The 18,525-nt window shown below is 50.0% G+C and overlaps 1 protein-coding gene across 1 annotated transcript in view; it reads right to left on the reverse strand.

Moving 5' to 3' along the window:
* ITGA2 (integrin subunit alpha 2) overlaps positions 1–18,525 on the reverse strand; it is a 73,530-nt gene that overhangs the window by 26,447 nt on the left and 28,558 nt on the right. The window contains exons 4-13 of the mRNA XM_087815265.1: positions 17,654–17,745; positions 14,582–14,696; positions 14,295–14,422; positions 12,819–12,967; positions 11,425–11,575; positions 10,894–11,059; positions 8,997–9,073; positions 4,389–4,527; positions 3,311–3,456; positions 1,551–1,694 (exon numbers count right to left, since the gene is read on the reverse strand). Of these exons, the coding sequence (XP_087671391.1) occupies positions 1,551–1,694; positions 3,311–3,456; positions 4,389–4,527; positions 8,997–9,073; positions 10,894–11,059; positions 11,425–11,575; positions 12,819–12,967; positions 14,295–14,422; positions 14,582–14,696; positions 17,654–17,745 (1,307 nt within the window). The remainder of the gene's footprint in view (positions 1–1,550; positions 1,695–3,310; positions 3,457–4,388; positions 4,528–8,996; positions 9,074–10,893; positions 11,060–11,424; positions 11,576–12,818; positions 12,968–14,294; positions 14,423–14,581; positions 14,697–17,653; positions 17,746–18,525) is intronic.

The following is an 18,525-nucleotide window of genomic DNA, read 5'->3' on the forward strand; positions in this document are numbered from 1 at the left end:
CAGCCAATGGTGGCCAAGCTGATTTGCAAACTGGTAAAAGTAGACAGGGTTGGAAAGCTAGAATTCAAAATTCTGCACTTACGATGAGAATTATAAAAGAATTTTCATAACTAAGGTCATGGGAATCTGCTCATAAAACAAGGCAGTTCTCTTCACGTCAGCGACACAGCCTACGTAAAAGGATCCATTCCTTTCTCTCCTCTTTCCCTCAGTACTGAGATCTTCACCTGTTTCTAAACCTTCTGACTTAAAATGTTCCTGGTGAAAATCTACTAATATTTTGAATAAAATTAAGATAAAGACCAAATAAAATACAATATCTTACTTTAGATCTTTCTATAAAAGTTACTGAACCGTGGCATAATTTTAATGGTCTAGGAAGTGAAAATGAGATTGTTTGTATCCCATTATAAGAAACACTAAATAATTCCCCCCCGAGAGAAGACATTTCTGTGTAAAAGACGCAGCTGCTTGTTTTAGATTTTGAAATCAAGAATGGGGATATTTCGGGACTTCACAAGAAAGCAATGCTCCTTGACCGGGACACCAGGTGCTAATTCTTTCTTCTCTACAATAATCTTCCAGAAATGAACTTGTTACTAAGCTTGAGGAAGCATTAGGAGATCTCCTCGCCTCCAGCAACGAATGACACTTCAGGATGGTTGACCAGCAAGAAACTTTTAAGAAACTGGGATCTGGTCAATTTTCAACCAAGTTGCTAAGCGCGTCCCTTATTTGAATGCTCAATTATGCATTCTTCATCTGCTTCAGAATTAAGTGCTTCTGCTCAAGGCCTAATTTTTACATGAATTTGAATACATAAGGGAGGGCCAATGACCACAACAGCTAAACACAGTATCTACTATGCTAATGTGAGCTTCTCTCTCCCACCTTCCCCCTCTGTGGTCACCTAATTTCTGCGCCACTATATTTATGTGTATGGATTTAGAGAGCTCAGCCTACGAGTGGGAGGAACTGTTTTTCCATGTTGGAATACGCTGCTTTATGCGCAAGGACTGGAAAGTTCAGGAGTTGGACATATACCTAAATGTTACACTGAGCAATGGCATTTCCTGCCAACGAGCACAGAAAGCACCCAGGGCGCTGTGGAGGTTTCCAAAGGGCCTGGAGCAAGTTGCCCGTCTCCCTGTAAAAAGTTAAGACGGTCATGTTGCGCTCTCATTGCTCTCTCTTTACAGCACAGAAGAACTGGATGAGACACTGGGGAAGGACACAGATGCCGTGTGTGTGCACGTGTGTGTATTTAAAAAGTGATGTGCATTTACGACTTTATTTGTGTAAGAGAAAGCTTCATGGAAAACGTCAGTGCACAGTACATAAATCTCTAGCTTACGCTCTAGGTTAATGTGATTTTAAAAAGTATAACTGAATGGTGACGTCCCCCAAATGAGGAAACACAAGCCATACTATACATGAAAATCATCACTTAATAATAACAGATTTTCTCTAATCAAATGCAGAAATGCAGGTTAAGTTTAATTAAGCAACACTAATACATATTAAACTAAGTCGGCGTAATATTTCTTTACCTTTGTGATGGTGAACAGGTAGACCCTCCCTTCCTCCTTCTTTAGGTCGTTCATGTACGTCGGCGCCCCCACCAGGAGCACGTCTGTGACGGTGTCTTTGTCCACATCGACGGCGCAGAGCACGCTACCGAAATAGGAGCCGATCTAGAGCAACGAAGCACAGCAGCCTTAGGACTCCCGGGTTCCAATACTCCTAGTATTGCACTCAACTGTTATTTACTCACCTGACAAACAAAAAGTGAGCGTTTACCACCTGTAAAGTGCTAGGAACATAAAGATGGGTAACACAATTCCTTCTCTCAGGCTGTGTCACCATCTAATACTTGGCTCTTAAACCATAGAGTGCCCCCAGCCACCAAGAAAATATCTTTAAAAATACAGATTCCTGAGACCCATTTCCAGGGATGCTGAGCCCATGCCTAGGATGTGACCCAGGAAACTGTATTTTATAAACAGGCCAGGTGTTCCTGATGCTGGGGGGGGGGTCAAAGACCAGTTAGAAGGTGTGTGGCGTGTGCTACAGAGGAAGGGGGGAGGAGAAGTGGAACAGATATTGTGCGTCCATGGAAAATATGTTACAATAGAGGAGAGCGCCAAATACTGAGTCGGAGCGCAGGGAGCCAGGGAGGCTTAGCAAGATGAAGTATTGTATGAACTGCATCTTAAAAGTCGCCGTCCAGGTTTCCAAGTGGAGAGGAGCGGGAAAGCGTGAGCGCTGGAGGTGTCCAGGCCTGGTCTGGGGCCGGGGGGAATCGGTGGACAGAGGGACGGGAGGGAGGGTGAGGGGCAGGTAGTGAGGTGAGAGAGGCTGGGGATTTGAATATTCATCCCATTCAACGTTCCGTCTACGCCTCCGCGAAAACCTCGGAAGGATTTGGAAATAAATGAGAAATAATTCCGTAACACTTTCATTGTTTTTTGTTCCCCCCCCCCCCCCCCAAAATAAAAGCATCCTTTTAAAAATATTAAAGAGAAGGGGAAGTAGGTGACCAGAGCTGGTTCGCGGTGCAGGAAGTCAAAGACTCGGTTGGGTCTTCTTACTCCTGGAAAACCCAGAGGAGCAAAGGGACCAGACTCAGTCCCAAAGCAGAGAAACCTGTGGAGAGTCGGTTTCTCCCACGTGAGGAAAACCTTCCGTTGGTTGTCAGAGATCCGTGAAACACATTTCACACTGGGGCCTGGCTCGCGGGTCAAACTGCTCACGGGGGTCTATCAGCTGACCTCTGCTGGGGGCCGCGACCCAGACAATCTCTGAAACACGTCAGAAGACAGTGGCAGAGAAGAGCCCTGCCTGACTCTCAGCAAGGTCAAAGCGACAGGACACCCTCCCTTCTTGTTATTTCTCCTCTGAATCCTCGGCTCCCAGTGGGGGCTTGCCTACAGGCAGTGGTGGGGTGCCCGTCATCACGGCTAAATAAGGCCCATGTGTTATCAATCTGGGAGTCAAAAATACAGAGTGGGGCGTAGCCAAACAGCACCGGCTTTGAGGCCACCCCAGGTTGGGTCCGAATGACAGCTCAACCCCTGAAAGCTATGTGATCCGGAGAGGCAGTCAGTCTCTCAGGAACCTGTCAAAAGGACACAGCAGGTCTCCGTATTGTTGTGCAGATTTAAGGAATATTCCAGGTAACGCAGATGACAGAGCCAGCTGCAGGGTAGACACTCAATAAATGGTAGTTACAATTTCCACCAACTCTCCACTCCCCACCCGCCCCAGCTGTTCCTAAAATTGATTTCACCTGCTAAACGATGGGCTTTACCTGGTCGCCTCTGTGAGCCTGGATGATTGTGACGTTGCCGTTCTCATTGACGCTGTACAGCACTATCTGGCCAGTGTAGTTCGCCCGAGGAGCGCCCGCGACAAAGTGGACCCCTTTTCCAGTGGAGATGGCAGCCACGGAGTAACCTGGGAGGGAAGGAGACAGCAGGTCCATGGGATGCTCAGCCAGGCAGGCCTGCCGAGTTGTGCAGGAGAGCAGAGGCCCCTTCTCGTTAAGCGTGGTGCACAGCTCCGTGTCCCGAGCAGGTCGCCGAGGCCGTGTCTCCCTGTTTCTAAGATGACCTGCTCCTGCCCTCCGACCAGCACCTTTGCCCGGCCTAGGTGGGGCATCGACCCATAAAGCTGACCCCAGATTCTGGGTGGTCCCCATCAGCCCCTCATGAACCTGGCCCTCAACAAGTATGTCTTTTTTTAAAGTGTTTTTATTGATTTTAGAGAAAGGGGAAGGAGGAGGGATACAGAGGTAGAAACATTGATAAGAGAGGAACATCGACCAGCTGCCTCGTGCAAACTCCTGCTGGGGATAGAGCCCACAACGCAGGCACGGGCCCTGACCGGGAATCAAACCGTGACCTCCTGGTTCACGGGTCAATGCTCAACCACTGAGCCACTCTGGCTGGGCGACAATTCTTTCTTTAACGAGTCCCTCAAAGGGTTGCTGGAAGGATTTAAATGTTCATGCTGATAGAGCAGGAACTGTCCCATAGGAAGTGTTCAAAACCGGTGGCTGCTTATCACAGGAATAGACTAAGAGCTAAATTCATATCAGACTATCACTTGCCGTGCTGGCTTTTAGGAACTATTTCCATTTTGGAGAAACACAATCATGTCACAGGAACAACCACCACTGAACAGCCAGAGGAGACTGTGAGTAAAATCCAGAGATTCCATTACGTAGCTATGGGCAAAGGCCTGATGGGCAAAGAGGGAACATAAATCCTGTGTAATAAATACAATATGTAGATGAGAGTTCGAGGGCTGAACGGGTCCTGAGATTCAACACGGCTGGTTTAAGGGAAGGGGACTTACACTGGCTGAGCCCTCCCGCCCACACTTACCTAAATACGAACTGTGATTCCTATCTTGTAGGATTTGGTCAAAGGCTTGTTTAGAGAAGATCAGGTGTCTGTGAGACGTCTGATGAACAACAGTCCCACTCCAGTCATAAGCTCCCACTGCTCCCAGCATGAGAACATCCTAAAATACGGGGAGAAATGAAGGTTAAATCACCTTCAACACATGAGAATTCAAGGCAGGCGCAATGTTGAAACAAACTGTCTAGGTTCAAGGGGGAAGAGGTGTACACATCTCTGTTGGTATATCTCAGAATTGTTTGGACATATTTGTGCTGGAAAACAAGCCTCCCCATGGGCTATGCTACCTCGGGCTCCATCTAGTATCACATTATATAGATGCATCTTTATCATGAGCTATAATCAGGAGGAGCAGAGAGCTGTATTCGAATTTCCATTCAGAGGTGCCCATTTGCAGATGCTGCAAGGTTGTGAGCCTGTGGAAGGCAGTCAGGAGGGAGCCTCCCGTCTCAGGGATTCCTAAGAGAAGCTCGGGGTTGGGTACGAGGCAGCCAGAGGATGCTGCTGACGGCGGAAGGGAGGTGGGGGCTGCTGGGGGCCACTAACCCCCCGCGTCGTGGGACGCCCTATCCTGACGCTTCTGTTTTCAATGTCCGTCTTGACTGCTTCTCAAATGTTCCTCCATCATCTCTATCCTGTTCCATCCTTCTGCAAACAGCACAACTACAAAAGGTGCCGCAGCTGTGAGAGTGGGTCTCATGCGAGGAAGCTGCCCTGGGTCAGCCCCGGTGTGGGGAGGACAGAGGGACGAGCGGCTCCCAGGGGACCCCAGCCAGGCTGGATATTGAAACCTACGAATCCTCGAAGAACGCGGGGCTGGGCAGGGTGGAATTTATTATTCTTAAATGTTTGATCTTAGGTATTTAGGAAGCATCAAAGATACAATTTGGGATTGAAAAATACCTGCATTTAAAAATAGCAAATCAGGAGAGAAACAAGATGGCGGCGTAGGTAACAGATGTCCCCGCCGCCTCCCGCAGCCACATCAAAATCACAACTAAAACACAGAACCAGCATCACTCAGAGCCTCCTGAGATCCGGCTGCACAGAAGCCCCACAGCCAGGGAGCTGAGGAAGCACCGAGAGCGGGAGGAGGGGCGGAGACGCGGGCGGGTCGGGGCTGAATCCGAGACGCGGCCTCGGGCCCACACCCGGTGCTACGGGGTAAACCCGGGAGGGAAACTCGGCGGGGAGGTTTCCCGGAGGAGGGGTCCCAGCCCCACATTGGGCCCCAGCCCAGGGCTCCAGGCCGGGAAGAGACGTCCCCACACCTCCGGGCTGTGAACGCAGCGGGGACTGTCCCTGAGGGTCTCGGAGGCTGCGGGAGCCCCAGCAGCTCCTCTAAAGGGCCCGGCGCGGACTCACTCGGACGCTCCCTCTGAGCCCAGCGCCGGGAGCAGCCTGAGAGGACCCGGGACACTCGGGGGGGAACTAACCTGCCTGAGATCCGGGCGAGAGGCGGAGGGCGGCTTCCTCCCGGGCAGAAGGGCTGGCGGAGGCCGTGGCTCCTGTGGCGAGTCCTCCCCGCACAGCCGGCAGGCAGGCGCCATGTTTGAGTCGCCAGCACCTGACCCACCTTTGGCCCCGCCCCGTGATTCCCGGAGGCCCCGCCCCCCCACCTGCAGCTCATCCGGGCCATTTCCAGGGGCTTTTCTGTGCAAGTGGCCTTTCGAGCCCCATGCTTAGGGCTTTCCTAAAATCTCTCAAACAAGCAGCAGCTGCCCCATTCGGCTTGATAAGCGACCCAGGCCTGGCACTACCGGCAGCTGCATTGGCTTATAGGTTGGCCTCCTGGACAATGCCAATCCCAGCACAAGTAGCAGCCAACTACGGTTTGCTGTGTAGCTCATGCTGGGTGGCCCTGGGCAAGGCACTGGCACAGGCTGACTTTGCACCTCCCCCGAGGCCCCAGAGACAGTGCACCTGGTGGTCAGACTCGACCACGCTGGATTACAACCCTACCACATCCACGAGGGACACTCAAGGGGCGCACTTGGCGAACACCAAAGCCCCACTGAAGTAAATCCTGCTCTATAGGGGTGTCTCCAGCAAAGCAGCTCTCTGGCTGTAGTTGCAGCTGATTGGCCTGGGGGTCAATTCCTCCCAGTGACGCCAACAGCAACCAAGGCTCAACTACAACAGGACAGTGCACACAGCCCACACAGGGGAGAACCTGGAAGGCCCAGCTCAGGTGATTGGGGAGGCTGAGCCACTGGACCCTCCAGGACACCTACTACACAAAGCCACTCTACAAATTCCAGGAGACACAGCAGCTCTACCTAATACACAGAAACAAACACCTGGAAGTAGCCAAAATGCGGAGGCAAAGAAACAGGTCACAAAGGAAGGAACAGAAGAAATCTCTAGAAGAGGAACTAAATGAAATAGATCCAAGCAAGCTAACAGATACAGAGTTCAGAATTTTGTTTATAAGGATGTTTAAGCAGACTATTAGGAAAATAACTGCGAAAATCGATAACATAATAAAGTACCAATTTGAAATGAAGGCTACAGGAACTGAAATGAAGAATAATTTACAGGGAATCAACAGTAGAGTAGAGGACACTGAGAATCAAATCAGCAATCTGGAACATGAGGAAACAAAAAACAGCCAACCAGAAGAGTAAAAAGAAAAAAGAATCCACAAATATGAAGAAAGTATAAGGAGCCTCTGGGACAACATCAAGAGGCCCAACATTCGTATTATTGGGGTGCCAGAAGGGGAAGAAAGAGACCAAGAGATTGAAAACCTATTTGAAAAAATGATGACAGAAAACTTCCCCTACCTGGGGAAAGAAATAGACTTACAAGTCCAGGAAGCACAGAGGGTCCCAAACAAGAGAAACCCAAAGAGGCCCACAGCAAGACACATCATAATTAAAATGCCAAAGGTTAAAGACAAAGAGAGAATCTTAAAAGCAGCAAGAGAAAAGCAATTAGTTACCTACAAGGGAGCTCCCATAGGACTGTCAGCTGATTTCTCAACAGAAACCTTGCAGGCCAGAAGGGAGTGGCAAGAAATATTCAAAGTGATGAAAAACATGGACCTACAACCAAGATTACTCTACTCAGCAAAGCTATCATTTAGAATTGAAGGTCAGATAAAGAGCTTCTCAGACAAGGAAAAGCTAAAGGAGTTCATCACCACCAGACCAGCACTACAGGAAATGTTGAAGGGTCTTCTTCAAGAAGAAGCTAATGAACAAAAGAATATGACAAACTAAACAGATCCAAAGACATTGACGCAGGCAACAGACGATCATATTTCAGAGGAAAGTGGGAAGGAGGGTGAAGGGTGGGAAGAGATTAACCAAAGAAGTTATATGCATATATGCATAACCCATGGACACAGTCAATAACGGGGTGAAGGCCTGGGGAGGGGGTGGGAGCGAGGTGGAGGGGGTCAATTGGGGGGAAAAAGGGACACCTGTAATACTCTCAACAATTAAGATAAATTTAAAAAAATTAAATAAATAAAATAAAATAGCAAATCGGGAAATGATGTGTTTGAGAACAAGAGACGCCGGAATTATGTGAAAAACTGTCATAAACCCGGGACTCAGTCGGGTAGAGCTGGAGCTCGGGGAGTGAGCGAGCCCCCAGGAACGTGTGCTCTGCGTTCTCTGGGGGGGTTCGTCCACATTTGTTTTTCAGGGAAGACCTAGAACTTTATGAGCCTCTCTGACGACTGATGATCCAGAAAAGGGGAGCGCCTCTATAGACTCCAGAGGGAATACAAGGTGTGTCTGCTGACCCGACCCTCCGAGCTCCTGCTGTTCCCTGAGCACCTCTGTCCCTCTGTCCTTGACTCCACCCCATCCCGAGCGGAGGTGGAATTGGAGGCCTGGGAGGTGGGTGCTGCTGAGCAGAATGGATTTCTCTGAGCAAAGAAGACTCCCCACCTCACATTTTCCCCAGCTCCTCACTCTTTCAACTGTTTTCTGTCCCTGCTCTTGGAAAAGAGACACCACAACAACTGGGAATTCAACAGCGACAGTGGTGACAGGAGTCTGTTTAAACAAACTGGTCCATTAGTTCCTTGGTTCAAAGGAAACTCCTGCAGTGATAACACCCTGAATTAACACACTGCCTGTGCCTGGAGCGCTCAAAGGCTTTCTTGTACATTATCATTTCTTTTCCACATAAAATCCCTGTGAAATAGGGAAGGGAAGGCACCATTAACCTTCATGTTTATTATTATCTTTTAAAAATATGTTTTTATTGATTGTAGAGAGAGATGAGAGATAGAAACATCGATGAGAGAGAAATATCCATTAGCTGCCTCCTGCATGCCCCCAGGGAGGGATCAGGCCTGAAACCTGGTTACGGGCCCCAACCCGGAATTGAACTGGTAATCTCTTGGGTTGACCCTCAACCCCTGAGCCACACCGGCTGGGCCAACCTTCCTGTTCTGGTGGCAAGTCAGCGGCAGGAGGAAACTCAGCGACTATGACTAGGGGTGAGAACGGTTGGCCACTACATGGCTGTTTTTGCATTTTATGTACAAGGCGGCCTCGCCCACAGTGTTTAAGCCCAATGAGTGCACGGCTGGAAGCCATCTGATATACGCACGTTTTCAGGAGAGTAATCTGCACTGAATCCCACTTGTGACATCTGCATCTGGATCTTATCTCCTCCTTGAACGGTGCCTGGGAAATGGCAGTTTCAAGAATTATGTCATTAACATCAACTTTAAATCAAGTTTTCCATCACACGCCTGCACCCCCCCCCCCACACACACAATGTTCTGATGTTCACTCAAAAATGTAGGCTGGCACATTGGAGAAATCACTGAGTACGTATTCCAACAGACAGGGAAATCCGCAGTATTTCCAAGGTAGAGTTTGAAGCAGTCATTGATACGGATTACGCATGATTATATTTATGGATATGAAGTTTCTGATATCAAAGAACACTCAATATAGGGGATGGGGTAACATGAACACTGGCATGATAGCTTGTTATAAAAAAATCTTATCATTAAAATTAGTTAAGAAACGATCTGAACTTTCAGCTTTTCGATACAGGTGCCGATGTGTGAGGCACGTCTCAGACCCGCGGGAGCTCGGCTGCTGGCCTGAGGAGAGGTACAGGGTCAGGCTTCAGGGACCAGGACTCAGACTGAGTGGAAATTTAGCCAACTGGGACGCCTGTCCTAGTTCAGCGCGTGTGGCGCCTCTGCCTCCACGAGCACTGTGAGACGCCGCTGGTACACCCATCCCATACATTGTGGTTAAAGTGGTTCTTTCACAAAGCTTCTCAAAAACGAACCTAAATTCCTGGAGTGTCACTTTAATACAGAGAAGACGACTGGACCCCGTGACACAGTCACTTGTTTAGAAGATGTAATCTTTTATACAGGATGAGGAGAGAGAGTTTTTGATAAAGTAACGCAACGTTCCCCAAAACCCCCATTCTAGCAGATAATATGAAAAATCACTGGCAGTTAGCTTTCAGGCCGCACCACGGCTGTTCATATTCACGCCACCACAAAGCAAAATGATGACGACAGGTGGCCAAACAATTTTTTATTTCCTCAGGACATATTAGATTTTGAGGATGATTGAAACACCTTAGGAGCACCGTGGCGTGCTGAAGAAGCAATAGGATTTTTGGGGGTAGAATTTTCCAGTGGGTGATCCGGAGATTAAGATATGACTGAGGGATGAATATTTACTTTACACAGTCCCCTCGGACCTAGATTCAGGAGAAGTACCTGACACATAGTAGGGGCTCAATAAACTATGCTTTTTACGGCTAAGTTGTTTGGGTTGAGCACCAGGAACCAGGCTTTGGGTCACGGGGGACGTTTCGCCAAGTGGGAAGTGGGTTCCAGGCCCCCACACAAGTGAGGTCTTGAAACGTGGAACGTTTCTGCACTGACTGGGCCTCCCAAGGCCAGATAAGTAAGTTACTACAGATCCGGTAAACGTTTCCTCGAGATCTTCACTATATTTTTCTAATTTTAAAAGTATTCATGTTTTTGTAAACAAACGTAAGAATTTTAGAAATTATGTCACTGTAAAAAAGTAAAGCTTTTACAATTATGAAAACTATTTACAGTTAGGTAAAACTTTTTTATAATTATAATAGATGTTACTAAATTGCCCTGAAAATGTTATACAATTATAATCTTATCAATAGTCTATGAGCTTTCTGCTTCTCCACAATCTCTCCAGAATTAAACATTACTAATCTTTGTTATCTTTTAAACAAAAAGTAACAGTGACTTAATTCATACTTTTAAATAAGTACTGAAATTGGGACTGTTTTCCTATGTGTACTGGCCATTTGTATTTTATCTTTTATAAAATACTTATTCATGCCCTTTGCCTTTTTTCTTACCAATTCATAGGAGTTCTTTTCATACAAGGTACACAGGTTAACGTTCATAGAGCAAGTACGCGGTCACAAAATCAGAAGTTCTTGAAGCGGTTTTTGAAAGGAAACTGCTGCCAGGAGTCCTTACCTTCAATGCTGAAGATGTGTTCTCCGATCGTCCCCGCCTTTTCTAGCAGAGCTGCTTCGTCGGACACGTTGAAAAAGTACCTTTCGCTGGGAACACTGGCGATTGCCTTAATTTCCTTTATTAAATTTTTAGTATCCAGGGCATTTCTGTTTAAATAGCCAAGAACCTTGAAAACAGAGGTGGGAGAAGAAAAAGTCATTACCGCTGAGCTTCAGCCTCGCTATTAGCACCCTCTAGGCGGTTCCTGGGCATAACGGGCCCCCGAAGGGAACCTGCACCCGCGCCCACGGGCCTGGACAGCAAGCGGCAGATCCCCGCAAACACTGCCCCTCACGGGCGGCTCCGAGGCCACCGAGAAAGGGGCCTGGGGGACGATGCTGCAGAGGGACGTTCACCCACCGCCGTGGGACGGGGGAGAGGAGGCCCACCCACCGCCGTGGGACGGGGGAGAGGAGGCCCACCCACGGCCGTGGGACGGGGGAGAGGAGGCCCACCCACCGCCGTGGGACGGGGGAGAGGAGGCCCACTCACCGCGATGCCGAACCTCAGGATGTTGTCGTCGTTACACTGAGCGATCACCGCTTTCAACATGGAGCCGTCGTGGGATTCGCCGTCGGTCACCACCACCATGACCTTGGTGGCGCCTGGCCGGCCGCCAGCGGATGCTTTGTACGCGAAATCCCTGCGGCAGATGAAGCGAAAGACTCACTGCCGATGGCTGAAGTTGAGATGGGGGCCTCGGAGGAGCAAAGCCACCGTCAAGCCTCGGTCGCTCCTGGAGGCGGCGGGGGGTGAATCGAGAGGCCGGGGTCACGAGCAGGGGCAGGGAAAGGAATGCAGCCGGGGGTTTCCATGCTCTGATTTTGAAAAGCGACCCCCACGCTCCAAAGAAAGAGGTTGGGCCTCAGCTGGCTCCGGGGTGAGGTCGGGGCAGCGCTGACACCGGAGCGTGGGGAGACCCGCCTGGGCCGGTGCCGATGCCAGGAGCGCGGACACCGTGCCCGAGAGAAAAGGGCCACAAGGAAAGAGGGCTCTGTCGGGCTCTGTCGAGCGAGGGGACAAGAGCAGAAGGGGCAACACTGTGGACAGAAGGTTGGCAGGGGTTACGGTAACGGGGGGAGCTCATCCTATCAGACGCTCAGGGGAGCTAAGGACCGGGCCTGGGCGGGACGCTGTGCCGCCCGGTGCTGAAGGGGGTCCCGCCTGCCTGCCTGGTGGCAGCGGCAGGGTTGCTAGGGAGCGGCGGGAGGGACGGCAGACACTGGGAGATTAAGGCGATGGAAGGACGGATACACAAGAGGCAAAAGGCAGGGAGTGGGGTTCGGGGAGGTGAGCTTATTGCTCTCATTACTTTTTAACAACAGGAGAGCATTAGTGTTTTTGTAAAGGTATCTGATTAAAACGGAGTGAAGGTTTAGGTCGGTGGTGCTGAGAACGCAGAGGAACTGAGCTAAGGATGAGCAGGGTGCCCTGTGGCTGTAAAATCACAGCCCCGGGTTGCAAGGAGCACCCTAAGCCCCACCGGATTCGGACTCCAGGTCATCAGGGTTCCGCTTCCTTGGCCCGTCCCGATTTGCTAAAGTGCCCTGAGCTCAGGTGTCTGGGGCCTTGTGGAGTATTAACAAATAACTTCAGGTTGCTCCGTTTCCCGCCGCTTTAACCTAAGGGCTTTTCACTTCATTTCATTATGCCATATAAAATCTTTAAAAAAATCACGTAATAGCTCACAAAGGCCCTAGAAATCAAAGATTTTTAAACATCACGTCCTACTGCCTCCTCAAAGTGTTTAAGTTATAGAATATTTATACTTCTGTTATTTCTGATAAAGCGAGGGTCCCAGCTGAGCATTTTTCTCTGTCTTTTCTCTTTCTTACTTATAAGCATGTCTACTTTATCCAAATACTGGCGACGGCGTCGAAGCTCACCTTGCATACTGAATGGCTTTGAACGTATTCGTGAGGTCCCCGCCGTTCTGGAATGTCTTGGAAGTTGCTGCAATCATCTCAGCTTTGGTTTTAAAAGTGTTCAGGTTAAACACAACTCTTGGGTTGTTGGCATACTGAATGAGCCCCACCTGCAAGAGAGCAGACGTCCTTTAAAAGGTTGGCATCAGCCCGGCCGGTGTGGCTCGGCAGTTGAGCGTTGACCTATGAACCAAGAGGTTGTTGGTTCGATTCTCGGTCAGGGCACATGCCCGGGTTGTGGGCTCGATCCTTACTAGGGGGCGTGCAGGAGGCAGTGGATCGATGACTCTCTCATCGGTGTTTCTATCTCCTCTCCCTTCCTCTCTCTCTAAAATCAATAAAAACATATATTTTTCAAGAAGATTGTCATTAGGTTATAAATCATTTCTATATGACCCAATAAAATAAAAATCAAAAGTGCCGAGAGCTTAGGGAATCTTTTCAACTCCGTAAGAATGGTTGTTTCTCTCCCAATGAAATAAATGGCTCCTTTTTGGGGGCTCTGAGTGCTCAGAACAGTCCTTACCTTGGAGAAGCAAGTCAATGTGCTACCGTGTGCGACTTGGTTCTCAAGAGTAATAGCTGTAAATTTTTAAGCACGGCCCTATAATACCTTAACGTGGATAAATATTTTAGTAAGGTCCATAACAGATAAAAATGATACACATTTTCTAATTAATGACGGATGTGAACATGTAAATTAACTACGAGCAGCCATGGATGGCAGGTAACAGCTCATCAATTCAGGATAATTACATAAGAAGCCGAGCTTAGGAGTTCCAGACGGCTGATTATTGCTAATAATCAGTGCGGTCACTTGGGGTGTGTCTACGTGCTGGGCTTCCTCTCAGCACCCCCGTCGGAGCAGAGACGCCACCTGCGCAGTTGAGGCAGGAGCTGCTGGGCGTCAGAGAAAATGCCGCCGAGAGAGTCTGATCTCAGAGCCGAGAGGCAGAGAAGCCTCTGAACAGGATGCTCGGCCACGACCCTGATCCTTAGATCAAGGGGGTCGAGCTGTCGTTGTTCTTGGGGCTGAAACCGCCCTCGATGCCCAGGAGCCGGAGGTGGCGATGAGACGCTGGGGGTCAAGGGTCTGGGAAACGCTGGTCAGCGCGTCAGGAAGGCGGGGGGCAGGGCCTGGCTGTCTGAGGTCCATCCGCTGCTTTCGCTGGACGGTGAAAATATGCTGTTACCAGACCCGTCGTTTTAGGAGAGGCTGTAAGACTGGAGAGCCAGGGAAGGACCCAAAGCAGCTGGGAAGCTTCCGAAGTCCAGCATGAGAGGAAGGCTCCCATGACAGCCCTGAGCTTCCGGGCGAGAAGCGGGAGATTTAGGGAGAGGCCGCGTATCAGGACTCACGCAAAGGTCCCATGTAGGTCGTAAGGCGACACTGAGCAAGAAAGCTGTGGGTTAACATATGTTTACTGGTGTCCATACCTGTGTCTTCGAGGGGCCTATATCCAGGCCTTGCACAAATTTTTCCAGAAAGTTCTTCACTGCCTCCCAGGGATAGATACTGTTTGACTCATCGCACACGACCACCACGTCTATGAATGAAGTGCACGCTGCACGGGGGAGAGGAGAGGAGAAACACGGCCACGGTAAGCCCGACCTCCCGCGGCAGCAGGACAGGGCGCGAGAATGCGCTGAGGGGCCGGCCGTGCTGACGAAAGCCCCCCTTGCTTTAGGGGAAGGCGCCGCTCCGACCCCCAGTCTTCACTTACTCTGCACGGCGGGCGAAAAGCTGGCCAAGAGCTGGAAATCGGGGCTGACGTCGGAACAAACGCCGGTGGTGTAATACTGGCTCCCACACTGCTGTGCCCACAGGGGGCCGCACGTCTTCAAGAAAACACCAAAACCCAGTGAGAACGATGACGAAACGTGGACACCGTCAGGCCTCTCCCTCGCCACCCGTGAAACTCAAAAGTCACTTCTGTTCTGCAGGATACTAGGAACTGTCAACCTGAAGCGAACAGGTCAGCAGTACCTTTGAGGACACTGCGACGGGCAAACCCGAGGGAGGCGGGGGCGGGACGCGCTGTGCCCACGGCAGGCCTCGGGGAGGGGGGCGCCCGGGGACCGGCCGGGGCAGGTGTCAGCACAGCGGGGAGCCCTCAGGTCGCCCAGCACGCTGGAGAAGAAGGGTGCTTCTGTCCCAGGGAACGCCCGGAGGCAATGAGGGCAAAGCCCCCCTCTCGTCTCTCCGCCGCCTGGGTCTCAGGCGCTTCACGCGCCGAATGGGGATCCTCCCGCCTCCGGTTTCTAACGTGGCGGCTACGTGGGCCTGCAGGCAGGTGGAACAGCGCTGCGCAGACAGCGAGTGGCCTGGGGCTGGCAGCGGCTCGTCGGTGCCATTCTGGAACACCGGGTGCCTCCCGTCCCCTCCATGGGGACTATTTGGCAGAAACCATAAGCCCGCGTGTCCCCCGGGGCCAGGCCGGAAACCTAGAGGAGTGCTCGGCCGGGACAGACGCGGGGCGGGCGAGGAGGCCGCTCCCCTACACGCACGGGGCAGCGACCCAGCTCCACCCAGCAGTGGCCAGACCACCCGAACTCTCCAGGAGGGCCCGAGAGGACGCATTTTGTGTGAAAACTCCGTTTCAAAAACCCACTCTGCTAAAGAAGCACAGATGAGCTCCTGAGCTGCCTGAGCAAAGTGGTTTTTACACTTTGCTAGCGGGCATTTCTTTGAGGACTTCAGGGCCCCCCACATCCACTCCCCGAGACCTGCGGCCACCAAGGCTGGCCCGAGGCCTCTTGCCCACATCCCGTGTGCTCAGTCCCGTCCCCAACCTCCCCGCTCAGCAGGCCTTGAATGCCAAGAACTCCCGATTCACTCGCAAGGACAACGTTCGCTTAAACAATATGAAAATCATTAGACGGAAGGGAAAAAATGGGCAAGAGAAGTGTAGCCAAGATCTTAAAAAACAGCTACAAAGGTTACCATTAAGCTGTGGACCACTTATTAAAACTGAACCAAAAAGTGCGTCTTGCAGAAAGCCGTCGGAAGAAGGAAAAGGGATGGATTTGATCCAGCTTAACTGCTGGGCGCTCGAGGGAGCAGACGCCAGCTGCGGTCGTTTCTCACGCTCCGTGAGCGGGGCTGGTTTTGCCTATAAAAAGGATTCCTTTAGCCCATTAGTTAGGGGAAACCATAACTGATGCCTTTGGTAGTTTACCAAATAGCAGATACCAATGATTGATGCCTACAGTCCCATCCCCGAGTTGTTTTTTTAATAATCATCTTGAAAAATAATAACTCATGAAGTATTTGAAAACCACGTTTTGAAAGCGATGGAAAACAGCACTGAGAAGCTGAGATCAGGCCACGCCAGCCGCCAGTGCCAGGACCGCATTCCTGCTTCAAGCCCAGAGTTGAGGACGGTTCCGAAAAATGTGATGATTGTCAGCCTTTTCCACACAATTCTTAAGAGTATCTTAAAATTTTGATCTCTTAGGTATGTAAAGAAAACTGGCTTTTTTATTTCTTTTTTCCTCTCTCCCCCGCCCCCGACACCTCTCTCTCTGCTTCCCTCTCTCCCTCCCTCTCCGCTTCCTACATGGTTAAATTAATCTCTCAAATTCTCTTGCACCTTTATTTTACTCTATCTGAAGTTACAGGTTAAAAACTTTCCTGAAGCACATCCTGTAATCCCTGTGTCTCAATATATTTCCTCTTCTGAATTTATTTAACTTTAAAAACAAACCAGCAGAGAAAGGGTGAAGGCAATCCTGGCACAAGGACTCTGGGGTGTCAGGGTGAGATGGGTCGCAACCTTCATCCACACATTGATGCAACACATATAATAAGCAATACTCGATCCACTTAGTGGTGCAAAGTCTGTCTGGATGTGAATATCTATTGGTGAAGGTGGAATGACATTGCTCAAAACTGATTCCATATTTAGAAGAATCCAGCAACACTCATAGGCTTTTAGGTTAGTGTGTTAAGTTAAGCTTTCCAAGACCATTTTAACACAAAGATACAACTAAGTACACCTGTGAGAGCTGGTGGAAATGTGAAATCGTTTTTTTATTTGCTTTTCAACTCCTTTTGCGTGTGTGCAATGCTTTTAATTTTTTATATAGTCAAATCTTTTCAACAATTTCCTATATTATTTCTTGAGTTAGTTGTAAGCTCAGAAATTCTTCCCTCTTTCAGAAAGTTTCCACTTTCTTCTACTTGTATATATCAACTCTCTAGTTCACTCGAACGTGTGTTCGGATATGTGAGTTATTAACCAATCGACTGGCCCAGAGCACTTGTTCAGTAAGGCATCCTAGCTCACTGACGTGTGATGTCTTGCCACAGCATTCTAGAAAGTAAACGAGAGGAAACACTGACGTGAAATAAGAGGAGAGACCGAGCCACGCCTTAACTAATGTCAGATTAGCCAAAGGTTAGAGGAAATGATTGAAAACAGAAGTAGGTTTTAGCTGTGAAACCCGTTTGGGGGATCAGCAGCACCTATCTTGCAGGTGCCTGCAGGGAGGAGGCATGAGACCTGGGGTCCTGCTGTTATCAACAAAGACCGGGCACCCTTCCCAGGGGCAAAGAATCCTGTTCCTTTCGCTCCCCCTTCTCAGAACATTCTGGGCAACGGTTTTTCCAAGTATCTTAAGAAGCCTGCTCATCCACGGGGTGCTACTTCACGTGGACAGCCACAGAGGGTGACTCATCAAAAAGCAAGCTCTAGCAGTTAAACCTCAAGATCGGAGCCGATAGGAGGGGTGGTGAGGAGCGCTGGCCCCGTGGGTCCTTGAGAAGAATGGGGATTTGGAAAGTGAACACTCACGAGAAATCCTCCGGTGCCCAGGTTCCTGGTGAGCGTCAAGCCAAGGCTCATGTTGGTTTTCATCTCAGTCACGTTGGGAATGCTTACGGAAGCTTTCAAGGGAAAAAGTAAGACATGTGACTCCATTTTCTCCATTTACTTAAAGCTGTTAAAAAATAACCCATCGCCCTCACGTTGATCTGTAGCATTGAATTCATTGTCATCTATTTGAACTAAGCTCAGGTACATGGTCAAGTGCAGGGAAATGAGAGGCCTCCAGTGACCCGCAGCTCAAGTCCCCATGTGAGGCTGCAGGTGTTAAGCTGTTGGGGGGTGGGTCTGGAGAGAGCATAACTTACAGGCATTTAAATTTAAAATTTTTTAAATGCTGGCCAAACAAAACCCATCTGAGGACACCACTGGTCTCCAGCTTGCCATCCCTGTTCTCTCCAAGGTCATGGTGACTAATGCTTCTCTCTGAATGAGAAATAATATCCTTGGAGCGTCACGGAAGGATCCCCTATGGCAGAGTCTGGCTCAAAGCTATAAGGAGCCCCGAGGCCAGCCATGTCGAATAACGAATCTCTCCAACTCCTCCCTGCCGCTGAGCCAGCTTCGCCCCCCCCATCCCTGAGCTACCGATCGCTCAGTCCTCGCTGACATCACTGGCATTGCTGACATCACTGGCATTGCTGACATCACTGACATACTGACATCACTGGCATCGCTGACATCACTGACATACTGACATCACTGGCATCGCTGACATCACTGGCATCACTGGCCAAGCTCCCCGATCCTGCCAGGCAAGCGGGGCTGCTTTCCTCTACCCCTCGCCCCAGGGCGGCCGACGCAAAGCTCTGTCCTTCTCCGGCCTCTGCCCTCCACCCGGG

This window comes from Miniopterus natalensis, chromosome 3 (assembly GCF_054644295.1).
Source record: "Miniopterus natalensis isolate mMinNat1 chromosome 3, mMinNat1.hap1, whole genome shotgun sequence".
Lineage (NCBI taxonomy): Eukaryota > Metazoa > Chordata > Mammalia > Chiroptera > Miniopteridae > Miniopterus > Miniopterus natalensis.